At 37.5% G+C, this 20,015-nt stretch overlaps 1 protein-coding gene across 1 annotated transcript in view; it reads left to right on the top strand.

Moving 5' to 3' along the window:
* Positions 1-11,524, top strand: part of SCN9A (sodium voltage-gated channel alpha subunit 9) — a gene marked incomplete at both ends in the record, with an annotated part of 73,606 nt that extends 62,082 nt beyond the window's left edge. The window contains 6 exons of the mRNA XM_084257828.1: positions 2,101-2,382; positions 3,041-3,094; positions 3,991-4,132; positions 4,944-5,068; positions 6,685-6,955; positions 10,335-11,524. Of these exons, the coding sequence (XP_084113954.1) occupies positions 2,101-2,382; positions 3,041-3,094; positions 3,991-4,132; positions 4,944-5,068; positions 6,685-6,955; positions 10,335-11,524 (2,064 nt within the window). The remainder of the gene's footprint in view (positions 1-2,100; positions 2,383-3,040; positions 3,095-3,990; positions 4,133-4,943; positions 5,069-6,684; positions 6,956-10,334) is intronic.
* Positions 11,525-20,015: the final 8,491 nt, after the last annotated feature.

Genomic DNA, 20,015 nt, shown 5'->3' with positions numbered 1-20,015 from the left:
CCCTCCACTAAACCATCCATGTACAAGTGGCATTTCGAAGAATACATTATATTTGAGGCATTCTGTAGTTAGTTTCCTTTGAGTCTTGAGACTCTTCAGCTTAATGGCTTTCCCAAATGGCATCTCATCAGAACAAGATGCACCTGTCTTTCTCAGAGACACATTACATATTTTCTTCTTTTTTTTTTTAAAGATTTATTTATTTATGCATACAAGAGCTGGGGTACAGGCCAGAGATGTGGGGGGGAGGGTAAGAGGACTCATCAGACAGAGCAGGGAACAGAACAGGTAGATTGACCAAAGCACACTGCTGAGGGGAGCAGTGGGCGAGTCAGGAGAGGTCTGCTGTGCCATGTGGGTTGCTCCCTGGCTGGTCGGGAATTGAACTCATGCTGCAGAGGCAAGGATTGCTACCTAATGTGGTGCTTTAACCCCTTGCGCCACCAGGAAGGCCAGACACATTACATATTTCCAGCAAACATATTCTATCTTATAGAAAAGAGTTGAATATTGAAGCCTCCCTGGTGGCCTAGGGGTTAAGCCTCAGTGCTATCAACACTATGGCCTGAATTCAATCCCTGGACAGGGAGCTAATCCACATGGTTCAGCAGACTTCTCCTCTCTCGCCTGCTGCTCCCCTCAGCAGTGTATTTCAGTCAATCCACCTGTTCTACTCCCCACTCTGTCTCTGGTGAATCTTCTCCCCCACCCTACACCTCTGGCCTGCAACTCAGTTCTTCTGTGCATAAATAAATAATTTTTAAAAGTTTAATGTTGAATAGACCCTAGTTCCCTCAAGAGCACATAAGAACAATGATCATGGATTGATCATTTGAATAGTTGAAATAGATGGTATAATCAACAAAGCCTAAATATACTTTAAAAATGCTTGCCAGCCTTTCTGTTATAAACAATCACCAAGATAGTCAGAAATCTGTAATGTTTCCCCACTGGACATGACTGGAGAGGCTGCTTGCTAAATTGCAAATAAGAGGGGGGGATATAATAATCAGTACTTAATCTTCACATAGTACTCTTCACTTAAACTCCTTGTTAACATGTTTGCACTCATCAAGGACTAGAGCCAAAGTATAAGAAGATAAGATTTGGAAGGAAAGGAAAATTAAGAAAATCTGAAAAGCTATAAATCCTACAGTGGATGCCAGAACTGGAGTTGCAAGAGGCATTGGTGACCAATAGCAATGGAAATACTGAAAAGCAGAAACAGAAGAAGTATTAAGGATAAACTATATTTCATTTTTTTAAGATTTATTTATTATACATACAAGAGCTGCGGTACAGGTCAGAGGTATGGAGTGGGGTGGTGGTGAGAGGATTCACCAGAGACAGAGTGGAGAGCAGAACAGGCAGACTGACTGAACTACACTGCTGAGGGGAGCAGTGAGTAAGGCAGGAGAGTTCTGCTGTGCCATGTGGGTATCTCCCTGGCTGGCCAGGGATCGAACTCATGTTGCAGAGTCTTCGGATTGCTTCATAGTGCTGTGTTTAACCCCTTGCACCACCAGGGAGGCCCCCATTTTTGTTTTAACTAAGGTCAGCACTATCTATTTTTAACAAAGGACTTACAAATATGTATTTTATAATTAGAATAGTAAATTTGAAAAAATTACTCATTCTACAGATGAGGAAACAGAGGTCCTAGCAAAGGTAATTCTAACACTGTGAACTTTTAAAATGTACATTTTATTCATTTTTAACATATTTATATATTTCTTTTCTAGATATTGCAGATTTTATGAGTTCATCTTACATATATTAGGTTGTTGGTTTATTTTTTCTTTTTATTTATGTAGACTCACCTTAGCTATTTTGTTTGATATATCTGCTAATAATTTCACTACATGTTCATCATGTATTTTTGTAAAATCATTGATTTCAAGGCTCCTGTGACATTTTATACTGCTTGGCATAATGCTGAGCATTTACTAGGTAGTCAATAAATACACATTGGTTAATTTGATATCTTAAACACTTAGGGTGACTTTTCTGACATCTTTACTTCTCTAGTATGTTTCATTAATGTGACCTATTTAACACTGTACTAATCATTATCATTCTTTTCTTTCTTTTGAATACCAGGTGGTTGTAAATGCTCTCATAGGTGCAATTCCTTCCATCATGAATGTGCTGCTTGTGTGTCTTATATTCTGGCTAATATTTAGCATCATGGGAGTAAATTTGTTTGCCGGCAAGTTCTATGAGTGTATTAACACCACAGATGGGTCACGCTTTCCTCAAAGTGTGGTTTCAAATCGTTCCGAGTGTTTGGCACTTATGAATGTTAGTCAAAATGTGCGATGGAAAAACCTGAAAGTGAACTTTGATAATGTTGGACTCGGTTACCTGTCTCTGCTGCAAGTTGTAAGTGACCACCCTTTCACGAATATGTGATATTATAGGGGAAACTGGATGATGTATATAAATCATTTTTTAAATAATCTATCAATTAGATATTAAAGATAAAATACTTAGTGAATTTAAAAGAAGACTTGGTCTTTCTTAAAACATGTATTGCAAAATTAAACTTAGGTGCTATTGCATTTGAGTTATTAATCCATATTTGACTTCTTGATGTTATTGTACCACCATCCCCAGCCACAATCATTGCACCACCTGAATATTACTCCAAAAATGAATAGTCATTTTTGGACTGCCATTTTTATTCTACACAGTAATGAGTATTTCCCACTAGCACAGAGAATCTTTACAAAAATGGACAAAATTATTTTCAGCCTTTTTCAAAGATTTTTCTTCCTCCTCTGCTGGAAAAATACAAGTTCATGTGCAAATTTGCAGGCAATTGTAACAGCTTGGGAATGATTAACTAAGAGAAGTTTCTAAAGTGATTTGGAAAGATGTCCTTTTTGTTTTTGACATAGCATCCATAGACTGGTATTTTGAAATACAAAGTTAGTAATTTATTACTTGATTGTTTTAGCATTAAATAAACTAAACTCATTTATGACTGTTTTTGGAGAGTGAACTCCATATTCATAATCTACAAATGTTATATTTACAGGCTACATTCAAGGGATGGATGGATATCATGTATGCTGCTGTTGACTCTGTTAATGTAAGTATTGGTACCTCACCTAAATTCAATGACTTTTTCAAGCTCCTTTGTTTTGGTCAGAAGTTTTCAAACCATAGCTCAAAGAGCTCTTTGTATGTACACACATGATAAAGAACTTCTGCCTAATAGCCTGGTAGTTACAAGTGCAGCATTTGAAGACAGAGATTTAATAAAATTCTAGATCTATCATAATCATTAATGTTTTACAACTGACTTTGAGCAAATTTACATAGTCTATTTATTATTCTGTATATGGAAAACAATTCATGCTTACTTCATGAAGTTTTTCTGAAAATCCAACAGGAAAATCCAAGTATGGCATTTAGTGAAGCCTTATACTAATAATGGATCGGCATATGTTAGTTTTTCAGACAAAAATGAAATTACATTTTATTCATCTTTTTAATTTTTATATTTTGAAATACTTTATAAGAATTTATGTCAAGTAAGTTTCACATTAAGAAAGTATGAATACTACCAGCTACTTCATGTTGCCCAAATAGCAAGTGAAGATATTTCTATACCATATGAAAAAATCAGCAAAGTTTATGTCAATATAGCATTTTCTCATTCACTGTTTTTTTCTATAAATAAAACTCATACTTTTGGTCATTTGATTACTAAATTGTTCTAACATTCTGAGAACAACTGCATCTTATGGCTAATACTTTGCAGTCATTTGAAGATTATATTTATGTACATAATATGCATGAAATACATATTTAATGTGAATAAATTTTTAAGAATGTTTATGTTGAACCTCAACAATGCTTTAGTGTCAGAAAAAGCTAAGTTTAGCTAGGGTGATACTGCTTGGAGTATCTTGTCAAACAGCATGACAAAGAAAAAGCTGAATGTTACTGTCAATGTACCACTAAATTTTATTAATTTTCTAGGTAGACAAGCAGCCCATGTATGAGTACAGTCTCTACATGTATCTTTATTTTGTCATCTTTATCATCTTCGGTTCATTCTTCACTTTGAACTTGTTCATTGGTGTTATCATAGATAATTTCAATCAACAGAAAAAGAAGATAAGTATTTTAAGTTTTTTTTTAATTGTACTGGAAAGATGAAATGGTTATTTTCCCAAAAATGTTATGTGAAATTTAACTTCATGTTTACTAGTAATTAGCTTCATTTATTTCTCAAATAAATGGCTAGTATACATTAATAGGTATGCTTAATCTTATCATTTCTGCACAGAAAATATCTCCTAAGCCATAACTTCTTAAGTAATATACATTCTTCAGTTTTTTCTAATGTTCTCTATAAAATTTGAATAAAAAAATTCACTATTCAAAACACATTTCATAAGTACTCATTATATTCTGTTCTAAGCTACTTTTCTGTCTGGTGTGTGTTGGGCTAACACTTGAAGGAGAACAAATCAATATATCGTTCCTGAGACTGAAGAGTTTTTAGTAGAAAAAATAATATATAAGTAATGAAAATTAAGATTTGCTGAATGTTGCATGTAAGGCACTCCCCTGAAAGTTCTGTTTCATTAATCTTCACATCAACTGTATTAGTTTTTTATAACAGCTGTAACCAAGTATCACAAACTGGGTAATCTCAAAAAAACAGAAATTTATTCCCTCACAGTTCTGGAGTTCAGAATTTGAAATTAAACTTTTGTCAGGGCCATTATCTCTTCAGAGCCTCTAGGGGAGTGGCCTTCCTTGCACCTTCCACTTCTGGTAGCTCAAGTGTTTTTTGGCTTGTGGCAACAGTCTCTGCATCTGTGGTCAGATTATCTCTCTGTGTATCTTTTCTGTTCTTATCAGACATCAGACACTATCTTAGTGATCTGAGGAAACATCTAGACAATGATACTGATTTTAACTAGATTTATTTTTATTTCTTTACCTTGGAGGTCAAGACATCTTTATGACAGAAGAACAAAAGAAATATTATAATGCAATGAAAAAGCTGGGATCCAAGAAACCACAAAAGCCAATACCTCGACCAGGGGTAAAAAAAAATATGAATTGAAAACTTGTAGCAATAACATAATGTACAGTGGTTTCTTAAACATAAATGCATGCATTTTAATATATTAAACAAAAGTTCTTATAAAATTGTATTTATGTATTTTGAACATTATCACAGCTTTTAATATTTCTATAAAAATTAAGTGATTATATATGCTTTACTTTTATATCCATTATACAACTTTCTACAAGTAAAATGGTTTTACTGTGGCCTAAGAAATTTGATCGAAATTTATCTAAAGAAATTTATCTAAATTTATCTAAATGGTGAATTTATGATGTAGTGCTTGCTATCAGTATGGTGTCATTAACATTTAGATATTTACTACTACAACAAATAGCAAGAGATTTAGTTGGCTCATTTATGAATCTAAACTTTATTCTACTATAGAGTCAGAGACCAGAATAGACTCAGCTGGGAATATTGAGTCTTAGTAGTCAAAAGAATCATTTGTATTCCTCCAACAAATAAAAAACACCTAAGTACATTTCAATTTATATTCAACATCCATTACTAAAGAGTCATGGCTAAAGACAGAGAGCATCCTCCATACCCAGTTAGTACCTGGCTGGCTTCATAACAATCACTTAGCACTTTTTAAATAGACGTTCTTCTGCGCTCACCTAAAACTGCTAAATCATAATTGATAGATTTGAAAGTCTTGGAATAAAGTTTTTTGAGTGCCATATTTGGTCTTGATACAATGCTTTAAAACTTGATTGTGTGGGCATCCCCGGTGGCGCAGCGGTTGAGCTCTGGGTTGCAAAGCTGCCCGCGGCCTCTGCGGCGCCGTTCAATCCCCGGCTGCTCCCCGGCCACCGGAGGAGGGTCCCACATGGCGCGCAGACCTCTCCTGCCGCCCGCTGCTCCCCTCAGCAGTGTACTTCGGTCCTTCTGCCTGCTCTGCTCCCCACTCTGGCTCTGGTGAATTCTCTCACCCTCCCGCGCTTCTGACTGTACCCAGTGCATGTATAAACAAAACAAACAAACAAACAAACAAATAAATAAATAAATAAATAAAACATGCCTCTATTAAAAAAAAATTAAAACTTGATTGTGCAACTATTAAGGGAATTTTGAAAAACTTCTTTATTCTAGAAGGCATAATACTCGCAATGAGATGATATGTAGTAAAGATATGTATGGAAACATTCTCTACATACAAAAGGTAGGAAAATACATCCCTCTGATATATCAGTTCAAAACTATGTAACACATTAGTTAAAACAATGACAAAGTAGAAATTTAGAGATATCCCCTAAGTTATAAAACTGAGGGTTTCATAGTAAAATTATCTTGTCTTTGATCATGACAATTCATATATAATACTAGGGTAGATAAGCTTAAAAGCAAATGTTAGTATACAAGGTTACTTGAAAACTGGTCCTAGATACTGAAAGTCAGCAACAAAAAAAATTTTCATTGATTTGCATTTAACCCATTATTAATATTTCTTATAAAAGTAAGATCCTAAGACCAGGGATAATTTATAAAAAAAAATTAAAGTTGATTTGTTTTTAACTAATGTAATGATCTGTATATACAATTTATGAAATGTTCATCTGCATTCCACTTTTTCTCTTGTGTCTTTGCAGAACAAATTCCAAGGATGTATATTTGACCTAGTAACTAACCAAGTTTTTGATATCACTATCATGGTGCTTATCTGCCTCAACATGGTAACCATGATGGTAGAAAAAGAAGGGCAAAGTAAATACATGACTGATGTTTTATATTGGATAAATTTGGTTTTTATTATCCTTTTCACTGGAGAATGTGTGCTGAAATTGATCTCCCTCAGACACTACTACTTCACTGTGGGATGGAACATTTTTGATTTTGTGGTTGTGATTCTCTCCATTGTTGGTAAGACCATTTATTTATCACATTTGAATCAAACTCCACAGATGCTCAGAGGATTTTCTGAATTGTTCAATGTAAATTTACTTTTGAGTAAGTCAGTTAACTACATGAAAGAATGAAGGAAATTGAAGAGCAAAACTAAACAAAACTGCATAAGAATCACAGGGTTCATACTATAGTCTTCAAATGGTTTTCATTTGCTGGAAGCATATTCCTTGATACTGGAATTCCAATATTAACCTTCACAAAGGTAGAAACTGTGTCTTTTTATACACATGTCTTAGAAGATAACACAGAATCTGAAATCACTTCCAGTTTTAGTACATATGAGAATTTCTCCCTGATTAATGATAACATTAATAGCCAGACTATTAGCAATTCTGTGCAAATTCTTCCTGAATGCAATGTGAAGATTTCAAGAAATGTCAACTTCATATATATAATTCAATCATTGTTCATATAATCTGCCATATCTGTGAATTACAGTACATGCTTTTACACTTCCTCCTCTTTGATTGCTATAGGCATTTTTCTGTCTTTTTGTTTTTCATCATCTACACGTCTTTCTCAATATTTTAGGATTATATTTATTTTTAGAATTATATTTAGAATTAGAGATTGTAAAGATCATTTAATACAAACTCAACTTACAAATGATGAAATAGACAGGCAACAAATGTTAAGGGTCACATGACCTAAAACCACAATATTGATGATGATATAAATTAGAAAAGAGTATTCTTACTTAAAATTTAGGTTGGAATATAATACTAACCACAAGCGTAGCAGTGGAAGCATTCCCACTAAGAAGAAAGTGTTCTTATATCACCTCTTTTTTAAAAATATTGACCAATGTGTAAGATAAAAAACAAAGAAACAAATTTGCTATATATAAAATATAGCAAATTATATTCATTTTTGGATCATATTGTGGCAGTCATTGAAAATAGATGAGAATTAACTAAAAAATGGATTCAGTTATTGTTCAGTGGTACAAATTTTAAATGACATGTGCCAACGTTAAATTTTTTATATGTAGACAAAAGTTTAGAAAATATGTTTTAAAAATCTTGATCACAGTTGCAATAAAAGAAATTATCTAGGGCCTCCCTGGTCGTGCAGCGGGTTGAGCGCCATGTTGTGAAGCTGTCCGCAGCCTCTGCAGCGAGGGTTCAATTCCCCGCCGGCCAGGGAAAAACCCACATGGCATGGCAGACTTCTCCTGTCTTGCCCACTGCTCCCCTCAGCAGTGTCTTTGGTACATCTGCCTGTTCTGTTCCCCACTCTGTCTCTGGTGAATTTTCTCACCCTCCTGCGCCTCTGACCTGCACCCCAGTTCTTGTATAAATAAATAAATCTTAAAAAAAAGAAATTATCTAGAAACAACTTAATAAGAAATATGTAGGACTTCTATGAGGAAAATTAAAAAATAAAATATAACTTAAATAAATGAAAGGCTTTTCTTGTACCCCAGTTCTTGTATAAATAAATAAATCTTAAAAAAAAGAAATTATCTAGAAAAAACTTAATAAGAAATATGTAGGACTTCTATGAGGAAAATTAAAAAATAAAATATAACTTAAATAAATGAAAGGCTTTTCTTGTACTTGATAAGACTCTCTGTTATCATGAACACTTTTTTTCCAGATCAGTTTTTCTCCCAATGAGGATATCAATATATTTTTTGTGGTAGAGAAATAAATATGTAAAATAAATAAGTCTAAATGATTCTAAAGCCATATGTAAGAAAATAAGAATATTGCTAGATATTAAAACTTATAACCCTGAGGAAGTAAATAGTGTTCAGAAGAAAACTCAGTGGATTCAAGTAGATAATCCAAAAATCAAACTTCAGATTAAACTAACTTACTCAGTAAAAAAGAGCATATGAATCAAAGACTGATTAAAGTGAAAAAAGTATTTTTAATAGAAACAGATTTATAACCATAAACTTGAAAATCCTTGTTTCATGACTACGCATGAGTCTATGAAGAAAAAAATAGACAATTGCACAAAAATATAATATCCTATGGAGGAAAACTCACTGCACCAGAAAGAAAAAGTTTAAAAACATGGAAAATTTTTATGTGACATCTAAGGCTAATGAAGGGTTAGTTTTCCAATAGAAAGATTATCCTTATAAATGAGAGAAAATAATAAATTTCCCAAGAGAAAAATTAACAAAGGACCTCAATAGGTCAAAAATAGGAGAAATTGGGCCTCCTTTGTGGCACAGGGGTTGGGGACAGCGCTATCAAGCTATCACCAGCCACTGCAGCACGAGTTGGATCCCCTGCTGGCCAGGGAGCTACCCACATGGCCAGCAGAACTCTCCTGTCTCTCTCGCTGCTCTCCTCAGCATTGCATTTCAGTAGATCTGCCTGTTCTGCTCCCCATTCTGTCTCTAGTGAATCCTCTCACCCCTTCCTACACCTCTGATCTGCACCCCAGTTCTTGTATGCATAAATAAATAAATCTTAAAAAAAATAAATTTGAAAATAGCCAACAAGCATACGTAATTTCCAGTAAACAAGAAAAGTGAATTGTTTTTTCTAAAAATAATGAAAAGAAATTAAGGAGATGTTTTTAAATATCACAAATATTTTCAGGTAAAAATTATAAAGAATGACAACTGGTAAGCATGTGAAATGTGGGCACTTTCATACCACTTACTGTACAAACTTTCTCAAGATAGGTTTGGTATTATTTGGCAATGTAATGAAATTTTGACAATCTGACCTAATAAATTCTATTAGTATACTACAAAAAGATATTCCTGCAATCAGGAATAAAAATGTATGTACTTAGATATTCACTTCAGCCCTCCAAAACCAGAAACATATATTTCCTCAGAATCATATATGTATGTGTATATATATTTATGAAATATTATTCAATTATAAGAAATCACCTTGTCATTTGTCTGGAAATATCTCCTTGACCTATAATTGACTAAAACACATTATTGAAAAAAATGCTTGTATGACATAATTACATCTATGTGTGTGTGTGTCTGCATCATAATACATAAAATATTAACAATAGTTACAGTTGGTGATATTTCAGGTGATTTATATTTCCTTTTCAGTATTTTACTGTCACTTAAATTTTCTTCCTGAGTAGGTATTATCCTTATAATTTAAAAAATCATCATGGAGGGGGAAAGATAAGGTCCATAAACTTAATAAAACAGAAAAAAATGTCATAGTAAGTAATTCTAATAATTTTCCTTTGGAGTCACACAAATCTTTATTATGAAATTGCTTTTGATATAAAATGACAGTTCCAAAATCATAAGAGATAAGATGGCAGATAAAACTATTAAGAGTCATGATTTTCTTTAGCATGAATATTTCACTTTAATTCCTTTCCTCCTCACCAGGTATGTTTCTAGCTGATATAATAGAAAAGTATTTTGTATCTCCTACCTTGTTCCGAGTGATCCGTCTCGCCAGGATTGGCAGAATCTTGCGTCTCATCAAAGGGGCCAAGGGGATTCGCACACTGCTCTTTGCTCTGATGATGTCCCTTCCTGCGTTGTTTAACATCGGCCTCCTGCTCTTCCTGGTCATGTTCATCTACGCCATCTTTGGAATGTCCAACTTTGCCTATGTTAAAAAAGAAGCTGGAATTAATGACATGTTCAACTTTGAAACCTTTGGCAATAGCATGATCTGCCTGTTCCAGATCACCACCTCTGCTGGCTGGGATGGATTGCTAGCTCCTATTCTTAATAGTGGCCCTCCCGACTGTGACCCCAAAAGAATTCATCCTGGAAGTTCAGTTGAAGGAGACTGTGGGAACCCATCTGTTGGGATATTCTATTTTGTCAGTTACATCATCATATCATTTCTGGTTGTGGTGAACATGTACATCGCTGTCATCCTGGAGAACTTCAGTGTTGCTACTGAAGAAAGTACTGAACCCCTGAGTGAGGATGACTTTGAGATGTTCTATGAGGTTTGGGAAAAGTTTGATCCTGATGCCACCCAGTTTATCGAATATAGCAAACTCTCTGATTTTGCAGCTGCCCTGGATCCTCCTCTTCTCATAGCAAAACCAAACAAAGTCCAGCTCATTGCCATGGATCTGCCCATGGTCAGTGGGGACCGGATTCATTGTCTGGACATCTTATTTGCTTTTACAAAGCGGGTTTTGGGTGAAGGTGGGGAAATGGACTCTCTTCGGTCACAGATGGAAGAAAGGTTCATGTCTGCAAATCCTTCTAAAGTGTCCTATGAACCCATCACAACAACACTAAAACGAAAACAAGAGGATGTATCTGCTACTATTATTCAGCGTGCTTACAGACGTTACCGCTTACGGCAACATGTCAAAAATATATCAAGCATATACATAAAAGATGGAGACAGAGATGATGATTTGCCCAATAAAGAAGATATGGTTTTTGATAATGTTAATGAGAACTCAACTCCAGAAAAAACAGATGCAACCCCATCCACCATCTCTCCACCATCATATGATAGTGTAACAAAGCCAGACAAAGAGAAATATGAAACAGATAAAACAGAAAAGGAAGATAAAGGGAAAGATGGCAAGGACAGCAATTAGAGCTTCACTTCTGATATATGTTTACAGCCTGTGAAGGTGATATAATTGTGTTAATAAGACTCTTTTAACGGGGTCTATGCCAAAACTCTTTTAATCAAAATATTCTCAAAATCAGTGCATTCACTAGCTCTGATTCCCTAAGATAGGTGGGCAGCATTCACAGATGGCTTTTTTTGTAGCAGTAAATTAATCTGTAAAAATTGTAAGAGCTACACTGTAGGGATTGATTACAACAAACAAAAGTGATTTAATTTTATAAAATCAACTAGTCATTTTGAGTAATTTTCAGATGCTTGGAGCTCTTGAGAAGGGACCTTTTCCTTTAAAAATCACATTGAGCTGACTAATGCTATTTGGGGATAGTGAGGGAAGAAGCAAGGAATTGGTTACAGGCAGTCAGTTAGGAACAGGGTCCCCCAACCCCCAAGTCCACTTTTCAGCCTGATTAAGAAACACTGGGCTAGAACCAAGAGGGTGCCATTACCGGCCCCCTAACCCCACTGACCACCCCCCAACCCTACATCATTTAATAGTCTGATTAGAGAGTTCATACACCAACACAGTAACACAATGCTATCGACATGAAAGGCTGCTTTCAGAAAGGTCAGCCAGGTCATGTAGGCACCCTCAGTGGGCCTGGGTAGCCCAGGACAACCCCACACACTCAGCGGACCTAGGTGGTACAGGAGAACCCCACAATTTCAGAAGCCCAGGAGACCCCCGAGCCCAGCCAATCAGCAACAGACACAGCACACAGAAATCCAAGGACCAGAACCCTCCCCTTGCACCCTCTCTCCGTGTAAGCACCCATTTCTCGCCCACCCCCAAAGGCTGCCTGGCAGGACCCTGTGGGTGGGGACCTTTCCTGTTCTTCTCCCTCCCTGCCTCTCAATAAGTGTCTTGCTTTTCTGTAACTCTGTTCTCCACATCGAATCTTGATGGTTTTGTAAAACTTACTTTGGACTTTCTAGTCAGCTATAAAGAAAGCTTGCCAGTTGGTTGGAAAATTTCTAAACTTCTTGTTGGCCATTACAAATTTCAGATTTGGGCCTCCCTGATGACTCAAGGGGCTAAGCACAGCACTATGAAGCTATCAGCAGCCTCTGCAGCACAAGTTTGATCCCCGGCTGGCCAGGGAGCTACCCACATGGCGGAGCAGACCTCTCCTGTCTCGCCTGCTGCTCCCTTCATTAGTGTATTTTCAGTCAATCTGCCTGTTCTGTTCCCCACTCTGTCTCTGGTGAATCCTCTCACACCCCTCACCCCTGCATCTCTGGCTGTACCCCAGTTCTTGTATGCATAAATAAATACATCTTTAAAAAAAACATAAAAATTACAGGTTTCTTTTAAAAAATCTAAGTTTCTTATTTAAAATAATCAATTTAGTAATCAAAACTACATAGTAGGTTTCTGTAGATGACATTCCTTATCAAATTTCTGATAAAGGTCTAAGAACAGACAAACTTCAAAGTAAGATCTTAATCTATCTCTTCTCCTATCCTTCTCAGGGTCTATGAATAAGGTATCTTTTATCTTTCCTAGGACTAGGCCTCATCTGTGAGGTCAAACAGAAACCAGGACATTGCAAAGCAATTTGAATTTTCTATGCTTGTCTTTAAGATGGTTCCAATCTTGGGCTCTAGAGGTTTTAAAATGATTAAAATGGGACACTTATTATAACATGTAAGCACTTTAGTATCCATCTTATATTAGAAACCTCCTTGATTACAAAAAAAAAAAAAACAAACTTAAATGGTTATATCGACTTAACTTGAAACACTTCAATTATTTTAGGAATTTATCTTTGTCTTGAAAAGGGATATAGTTTTGTTGGAACTGTCCACCCATCCAAAATCTCTTCTAGGAGGGCCTCCCTGGTGGTGCAAGGGGTTAAGCACCGCATTATGAAGTAATCCACAGCCTCTGCAGCACAAGTTCAATCCCCGGCCAGCAAGGGAGATACCCACATGGCACAGCAGACCTCTCCTGTCTCGCCCGCTGCTCCCCTCAGCAGTGTATTTCAGTTAGTCTGCCTGTTCTGTTCCCCATTGTCTCTGGTGAATCCTCTCACCGCCACATCTATGGCCTGTACCCCAGCTCTTGTATGCATAAATAAATACATCTTTTTAAAAAAAAAATCTCTTCTAGGAACTTAAGGAAAAATGTGGCCTTAAAAAACTGATAGGGAATTTTCTGCCCCACTTTCTTTAGAACTCAAGGGGCATGCTTACAAATATAACTTGAAAAATGTTTTCTTATCTGAAGGAATTAGTTCAAAAACTAATATTTAAAAATAAATTAGTAATTGTTGTCAGAAATACTGGTAAAATCAATATCTCTAAAAATTAGTGCAGGAGGGGCGGAGCAACATGGCGGCGAGGAGACACTGCGAGTAAGATCTCCCATTAAAAAACGTTAATAGGGAGGAAAAGCGGCAGGTCCCAGTGAGAACTGGGACACGGAAGATAAACAGACGACTCCAGCAAACTACCCAAAGAAGAAAGTGGCCATAAAAGAGGACTAGAAGGGAGGGAAGCACAGAACCCTGCTCCCCTCCCCCACCCACAGAGTCGGCACTCTCTGACCAGCAGAGAGGAGGAAAACAACAAACCAAAACGGCCAACAAGAACAAACGACGCAGCAAGCGGGACTGTGAGTGGAAAGGAACTATTGCAGCCACCACACCCCGTGAACGGGAGCTGTGGAGAACCCTGCAGGATTCGCCGCGGCGGTGAGCGAATGGCTCCGGGTGCCATTAGAGAAGAACAAAGACCCCGGGAGACGCACACACAGCCCGGGCTGCCGGTAAGCTTGCGCGGAAAAGCGGCGTGCTTGGCGCCCTTGAAAAGCAAATGCGGACCGGGATCGCGGCTGCCCAGGTCCCTGCGCCTGCAACCTAGGCTTGCGGGGAGACGGGCGGTGGCCCTCCTCACTGAGGTGAAAGTCCCTCACTGAGTGAGCAGGAACCAGGCGCCCAGGCACGGGAGCGGGTGCAAAAGGCGCCATTCCCGCGCCACTGAACTGGGCTACAGCTCGCATCCTGGAACTGAGGGCTTTGGAACAGAGACCCAGGGCACGAAATTTGGGGCATGGGTTCTCCACGACGGTGGGGCACAAGGCAGACACAGCACCCCAAAGCCGTTGAGGTTTACCCTACCATTCTCGCTCTGCTCCCTGTCCCACGGGGGGGGGGGGGGGGCTCGAAAAACAGCCCCCCAAGGACAATAGGAGAGATCTCTGGCGCCACCTAGCGACTAGAAAAAAAAAGTCACTAACACCCCATAGAACAGGGAAACTTCTTAAGAAAAGACTTCTTGAAAAGGGCAGAAGGCTTCTGGAGGACCCAGTGGCCAGCTGGGAAGTTAGCCCACGCCAGGCCCCTTCCGACCAGCAGTCTGAGCCCACAGAGGGAGCAGGCACCCACGTCTGGGGCAGACCGGGTGCGCAGAAGAGTGTGCCTGAAACCGGAGGCACAGGGACTGCATCCCGCTTCGCCATTTTAGAACAGGGACATTTCTTCAGTAAAGACTGCCTAAAACCAGCAGAAAGCTCCCCCAGAAGCCAGAGATGGCTCCTGGAGGAGCCAGAGGGGAGCGGAGAAGTTCACCCAAGATGCCGGCCAGTCCGAGCAACACAGTGTCCCAATGCATACGACAAATTAGAAAACAGACAGTAGGGAGTAGAAGAACCACACGCAACCTAACAACTCCTCAGAAAAGAAGCACACCACAAAAAGAAAACCACTCCCCAGATTGCAACAACAGCAACGTGGAAGAACTTCTGAGCCTTCCAGAAAGAGAATTTAAAATTGCCATGATTAAAAAAGTGATAGAAGTCATAAAGGAAAACAATGATCAGAAGAAGGAAATTGAGTCCCTAAAGAGGGAAAACAGTGGTCAGAAGAATGAAATTGAGTCCCTAAAGAGGGAAGTAAAAGAAATGCAGGAGATCAAAGAATTAATGGAGGAACTAAAAATTAGTGCAAATGGCCCAAATTCTAAGTGAAAGAGATCGTTGTGTCTGTGTCTTTGCCTTTGTGTCTTTTGTGTCCAGAGGGCTGTTATGTTGAAATTATTATAAAGGGCACCCATATAAATTCTAATTTAAAAAAAAAACACCAAATTTTGAGGTCATGATCTAAAATTGTTAACAAAAGCTACTTCAAAATGTAATGGATTAATTAAAGCATACTGTCTTAAATTTATAATATTGGGAGTTAATAGTTTTATGTGTTTAATTAGGGGAAAAAAAGAAGCTTGGAGTAGTCAAAAGAGTTATTGACCTGGTCTATGTTAACACAGGTAAATGTGGTGTTGTTTATACCCACACTGCTTTTGATAAAATTCTTTTCTAAAAAGACTAACCCACTATTTCTTCCCCTTAAAAGAAGTACCATTGTTCCCTGGGTAAGCACCTGAATTGATTTTTCCTTCCCTTGTCTTTGCCAAAAATAAAAAATAAATAAATAAAAAACCTTTGGCATAGGAAATTGTTTCATTTGTAACTCTGCAATTTGAACTTCCTATCCTAAGAAAAACTATAGCTACAGTTGGTATCTCTATCTTAAATCTGTTCTTTTTATCATTATTTAAATGGTGGTATATTTCTCCTATGAAACTAAGGATCTACTACATTTAATAATGAAAATTTGTTGATTTCCTAACAAGGTTTTGGTTTATTTTTTGCTTCTTATTGTAGAAAAACTAAACTTTATTGTCATCTAACCCAAGAAAAAAATAAATAAAACATGTGTTTATGTATGAGTTATCCAGTACACAGGAATAATAGCATAACAGCTCTTACAATGTCTTAAGTGGAAAATGTGAGGCTGACCTGTTCATTAACTTGAATTATGTTGGGACAGGGCCTCGGGGTGGACTGAAAGTTTCAGGGAGTGACTGATGGGGACTGTTTCTGGCCAGGTGCCTGACTTGCATACCCCAGATGACCCGGATGACCTCTTGGAAATCTCCTGCTTCTATACTCCATGCTTGCTTTAAAGTGGGAATGTGCCCCTGCTGGAGCAATGGATGCTCTGTCACCTAAATGTCCGGGTGCAGACTTTGGGAAAAGATCTCTTCTGGGCCTGTGGGCATAAATAAAGACAAAATTCTGCCATAACTGTCTTACAATCTAAAAATCAAAAAACTAGAATGTCGTAACTCTAAATGCAAATAAAGTGAGGTGTGTTAAGAAATGTATTTAAAACAGATATGCTAAAGGTCTTGAAAAATGTAGTGTCAAAACAAAATGGCTATCTTTAAAAAAGAAATGGTGCAAGATAGGAAGGCTAAAAAAAAAAGTGTTCAAGGTCTGAGAGTGGTATCTTTAAAAAATGTTGTGCTAGAATGACTTGCTTTAAAAATATTTAAGTTTATTATCAGTGTATGTCTGTAAAACCAAACTTTAATTTCTTTTTCATCTGCAGTAAAGACTCTAGCACTGTAAAAACAGATCTACTTTTAAAATCCTCTAGTTACCACTCTAGGTAATTTACTGTTGTTTTATAAAAATCTGCATATATTTATTAAGCCTGTGACAATATTTTTCTTGAAGTCAAATTTCAGAAATAGTAAAGCTTTTGATCAGGAAAATGATTGGATATGTCTTAGGACTCTTAATAAATTATTTTCCTTGTAGGAAAATGCTAAAACACATTGGACTGATCTAGAGATGTTTAAACTTCATAGAAAAAACATTGTCATGAAGGGAAAAAGTTATACCTTTTCAGCATATATAAAAATTGATTAAAGTGTTTTAAAATCATGAGATTTTTAAAACCTAGTATGTTCCGGTATAATATTATTGGATGATTCTGATTATTCTGAAATATATGTGTGTGTGTGTGTATGTGTGTGAGACAAAATTGAGCAAACATCCTTGTCTTTTGCCTTATACCATAATTTTAGGTATGGTCATTTTCAAGTTTTTATTATTTCTAAAGGTTACTTGCTGAGCTTTGTCTTCAGAAAATTCACAAAAAGAGACTGACAATATAGATATGCTTTGGAACTGAGAAGACCTACTGAGCCTATAGAAAAATTGGATTTATGAAAATTGCCAACCGAAGATGGAGACTTAATACACATGGGAAAAGTACACTGTGGAGAATTTGTATAATATTTAATGACTTAAAAAATTGGTTTTTAATGTTTTGTTTTTCATCTCTAGAGAACTTGTCTTTAAACTGGGCTATGATCTTAATGGTACAGGGCAGGGAGAGGGGCCCCCCAGGCCGCCCAAACCTGCCTGCTCTAAATAGATTCTGCCATCCGCTACATCAACACAAAACACATGAGACTTTCATGGGAAGGAACTTTAATACAATTAGGAAACAATACAGGAAAGACAAAGAATATAGTTTCTAAATCAAGTACCCAAAGTTACCTGTCCCCTTGTGGGTAAAAGTCCTTCCAAATGAGATTGGCCCAGAGCAAGGCCCCAAAGCCTGTCACAAGTCTAAATCATCTTCCAGTGGGGACCCACAGAAAAGGATTAGAAGTAACCAGACAAGTCTGGAGGGAAAAGAGCAAAATCAAAATCAAGACAAAACTCGCCACTGTCACCTCCCCCCGGGTCTCTCACCCACATCTGTGTCACCCAGTCCACAACCAAAAGGCAAGTGTAGTTTCTTCACATGTCTCTCTGCTTCATGTGCCTCCATCAGGTCTCCTTCTGGCTCTCCATTCTGCTTCCCTCCTTCCTCAGTCTCTGCAGCTTCTCCTCCCTGCTCAGCTCCATCCTCCTTTTTCATGGGGAAGGAAACCTGGAACCTCCCCCTTTCCTGGGGACCACCCTGTTACATTAGCATTGGTAATTTGTGTCTTTTTATGAGCAAACTGGAACATTTACTTTTCTCTTTTCTCATCCCCAAATGTGTAGGCCATATTTGTATTTCTCAGGACAATGTCTATCTTTGCATAATCTCAATAGGGAATTTTATTTATTTCTCCTTAAAGTAGAAAATCAGAAACATGTTTTGTTACAAGGCTTTGATTGAGATTCTTTTGGGAGCAAAATTTGAGCTGAACTGAGAAGAGTGGGCCAAGAATAAAGAGCCTGTCACCTTGCTTATCGGGTTCCAAAGACTTCCATGAAAGGTGAGGAAGCTTGCCTCCATTGGCAGGACTGGAAAAAACCTGGAAAAAGCCCTGTAACTTTGATGAAGCCCACATGGACTGGGTGTTACAAAGCTCACTCTAGGCCCTGTTGAGTTTTCAACAAAGCCAACAACTTTCTGATTGGTTGTTCTGCCTTATGAGTTTATGCAAATATAGGTAATATTGTATAAAATTAGATTTGGTTTACTATTTTACAGAATTGGGTGAGGGTAGAGAAAAATGATGTCTCAGTCACTATTAGTCTCTGGTCCTCTTCAGTGAGGGCTGTGCCCTAAATGTCATCATCTTGAGGAAGGGAAAAAGCCATCCCTATTACATTGAGGACTACAATAAGGTGTACACATTATTGCTGCCACACTGCCACCAGGGCCTTAACTTCATATCAGGAACTGTGGCACCAGCAAGTGCAGGCCTTCCATAGTAAACCCCCCACCACCATGACCCCATTCAGCAGGAAGCAGCCAGAAGATGCCCTGGCCCATCTTCTTCCACTCTTTTCCCCTTTGCATAGAGACCCCTGCCCTCTGCCAAAGAGCAGGACGGTGGTCTTTCAGACATGAATCGGCTTTCCTCCTCCTTTGTCGACAAAAACAACCACTTTCCTTTCCTTAAACTCAGTATCCTTTTATTGGCTGAGGGAAACAGGCCAGCATTGGATATCATGGAGACACCAAAAACCAAATGGAAAATAATTTAAAATTCTTTTTTTTTTTTTAACTTTTCAAAGAGAGTTTATTTCCATTCAACAGGGTAACAGTGCAATTTAAATATATTTTGTTTCCCCTTGATATTTCTTTTGTGCTTATTTTTCCTGGGAATCTGGGTCCAGATTTTAGCTATATGCATGTTTTTTTTTTTTATAAATTTTATTGTTATATTCCCCATACAATTGCAGCCCCCCCCATTCTGACCCCAATCCCTCCCCTCCCGCCCCCCTAAAAGTGTCTCTGGTTCATAGTTTTTTGTTGATTTTGATTTTCACTTTCTTATAGTTATTCATTTTCCTGGTCCCTTATTTAAGTTTTCTAGATTCCTGCTATGAGTGAGACCATCCGGTATTTTTCTTTTTCTTTTTGGCTTATTTCGCTGAGCATGATCCCTTCCAGCGCCATCCATGTTGCTGCAAATTGCATGTGTTTATCTTTTTTGAATGCTGAGTAATATTCCATGGTATATATGTACCACATCTTCTTGATCCAGTCATCTATTTTTGGGCATTTGGGTTGTTTCCAAAGCTTAGCTATTGTAAACAGTGCTGCTATAAACATAGGGGTGCAGGTGTTCTTTGGAATTGATGTTTCTGTGTCCTTTGGGTAAATACCTAGGAGTGGAATTGCTGGATCATATGGAAGCTCTATGTTTAGTAGGTC

The sequence above is a fragment of the Talpa europaea genome (genome assembly GCF_964194135.1).
Source record: "Talpa europaea genome assembly, chromosome: 1".
NCBI classification, from domain to species: domain Eukaryota; kingdom Metazoa; phylum Chordata; class Mammalia; order Eulipotyphla; family Talpidae; genus Talpa; species Talpa europaea.
The sequence above is the reverse complement of the archived record's forward strand: the minus strand, read 5'-3'. Positions and strand labels throughout refer to the sequence as shown.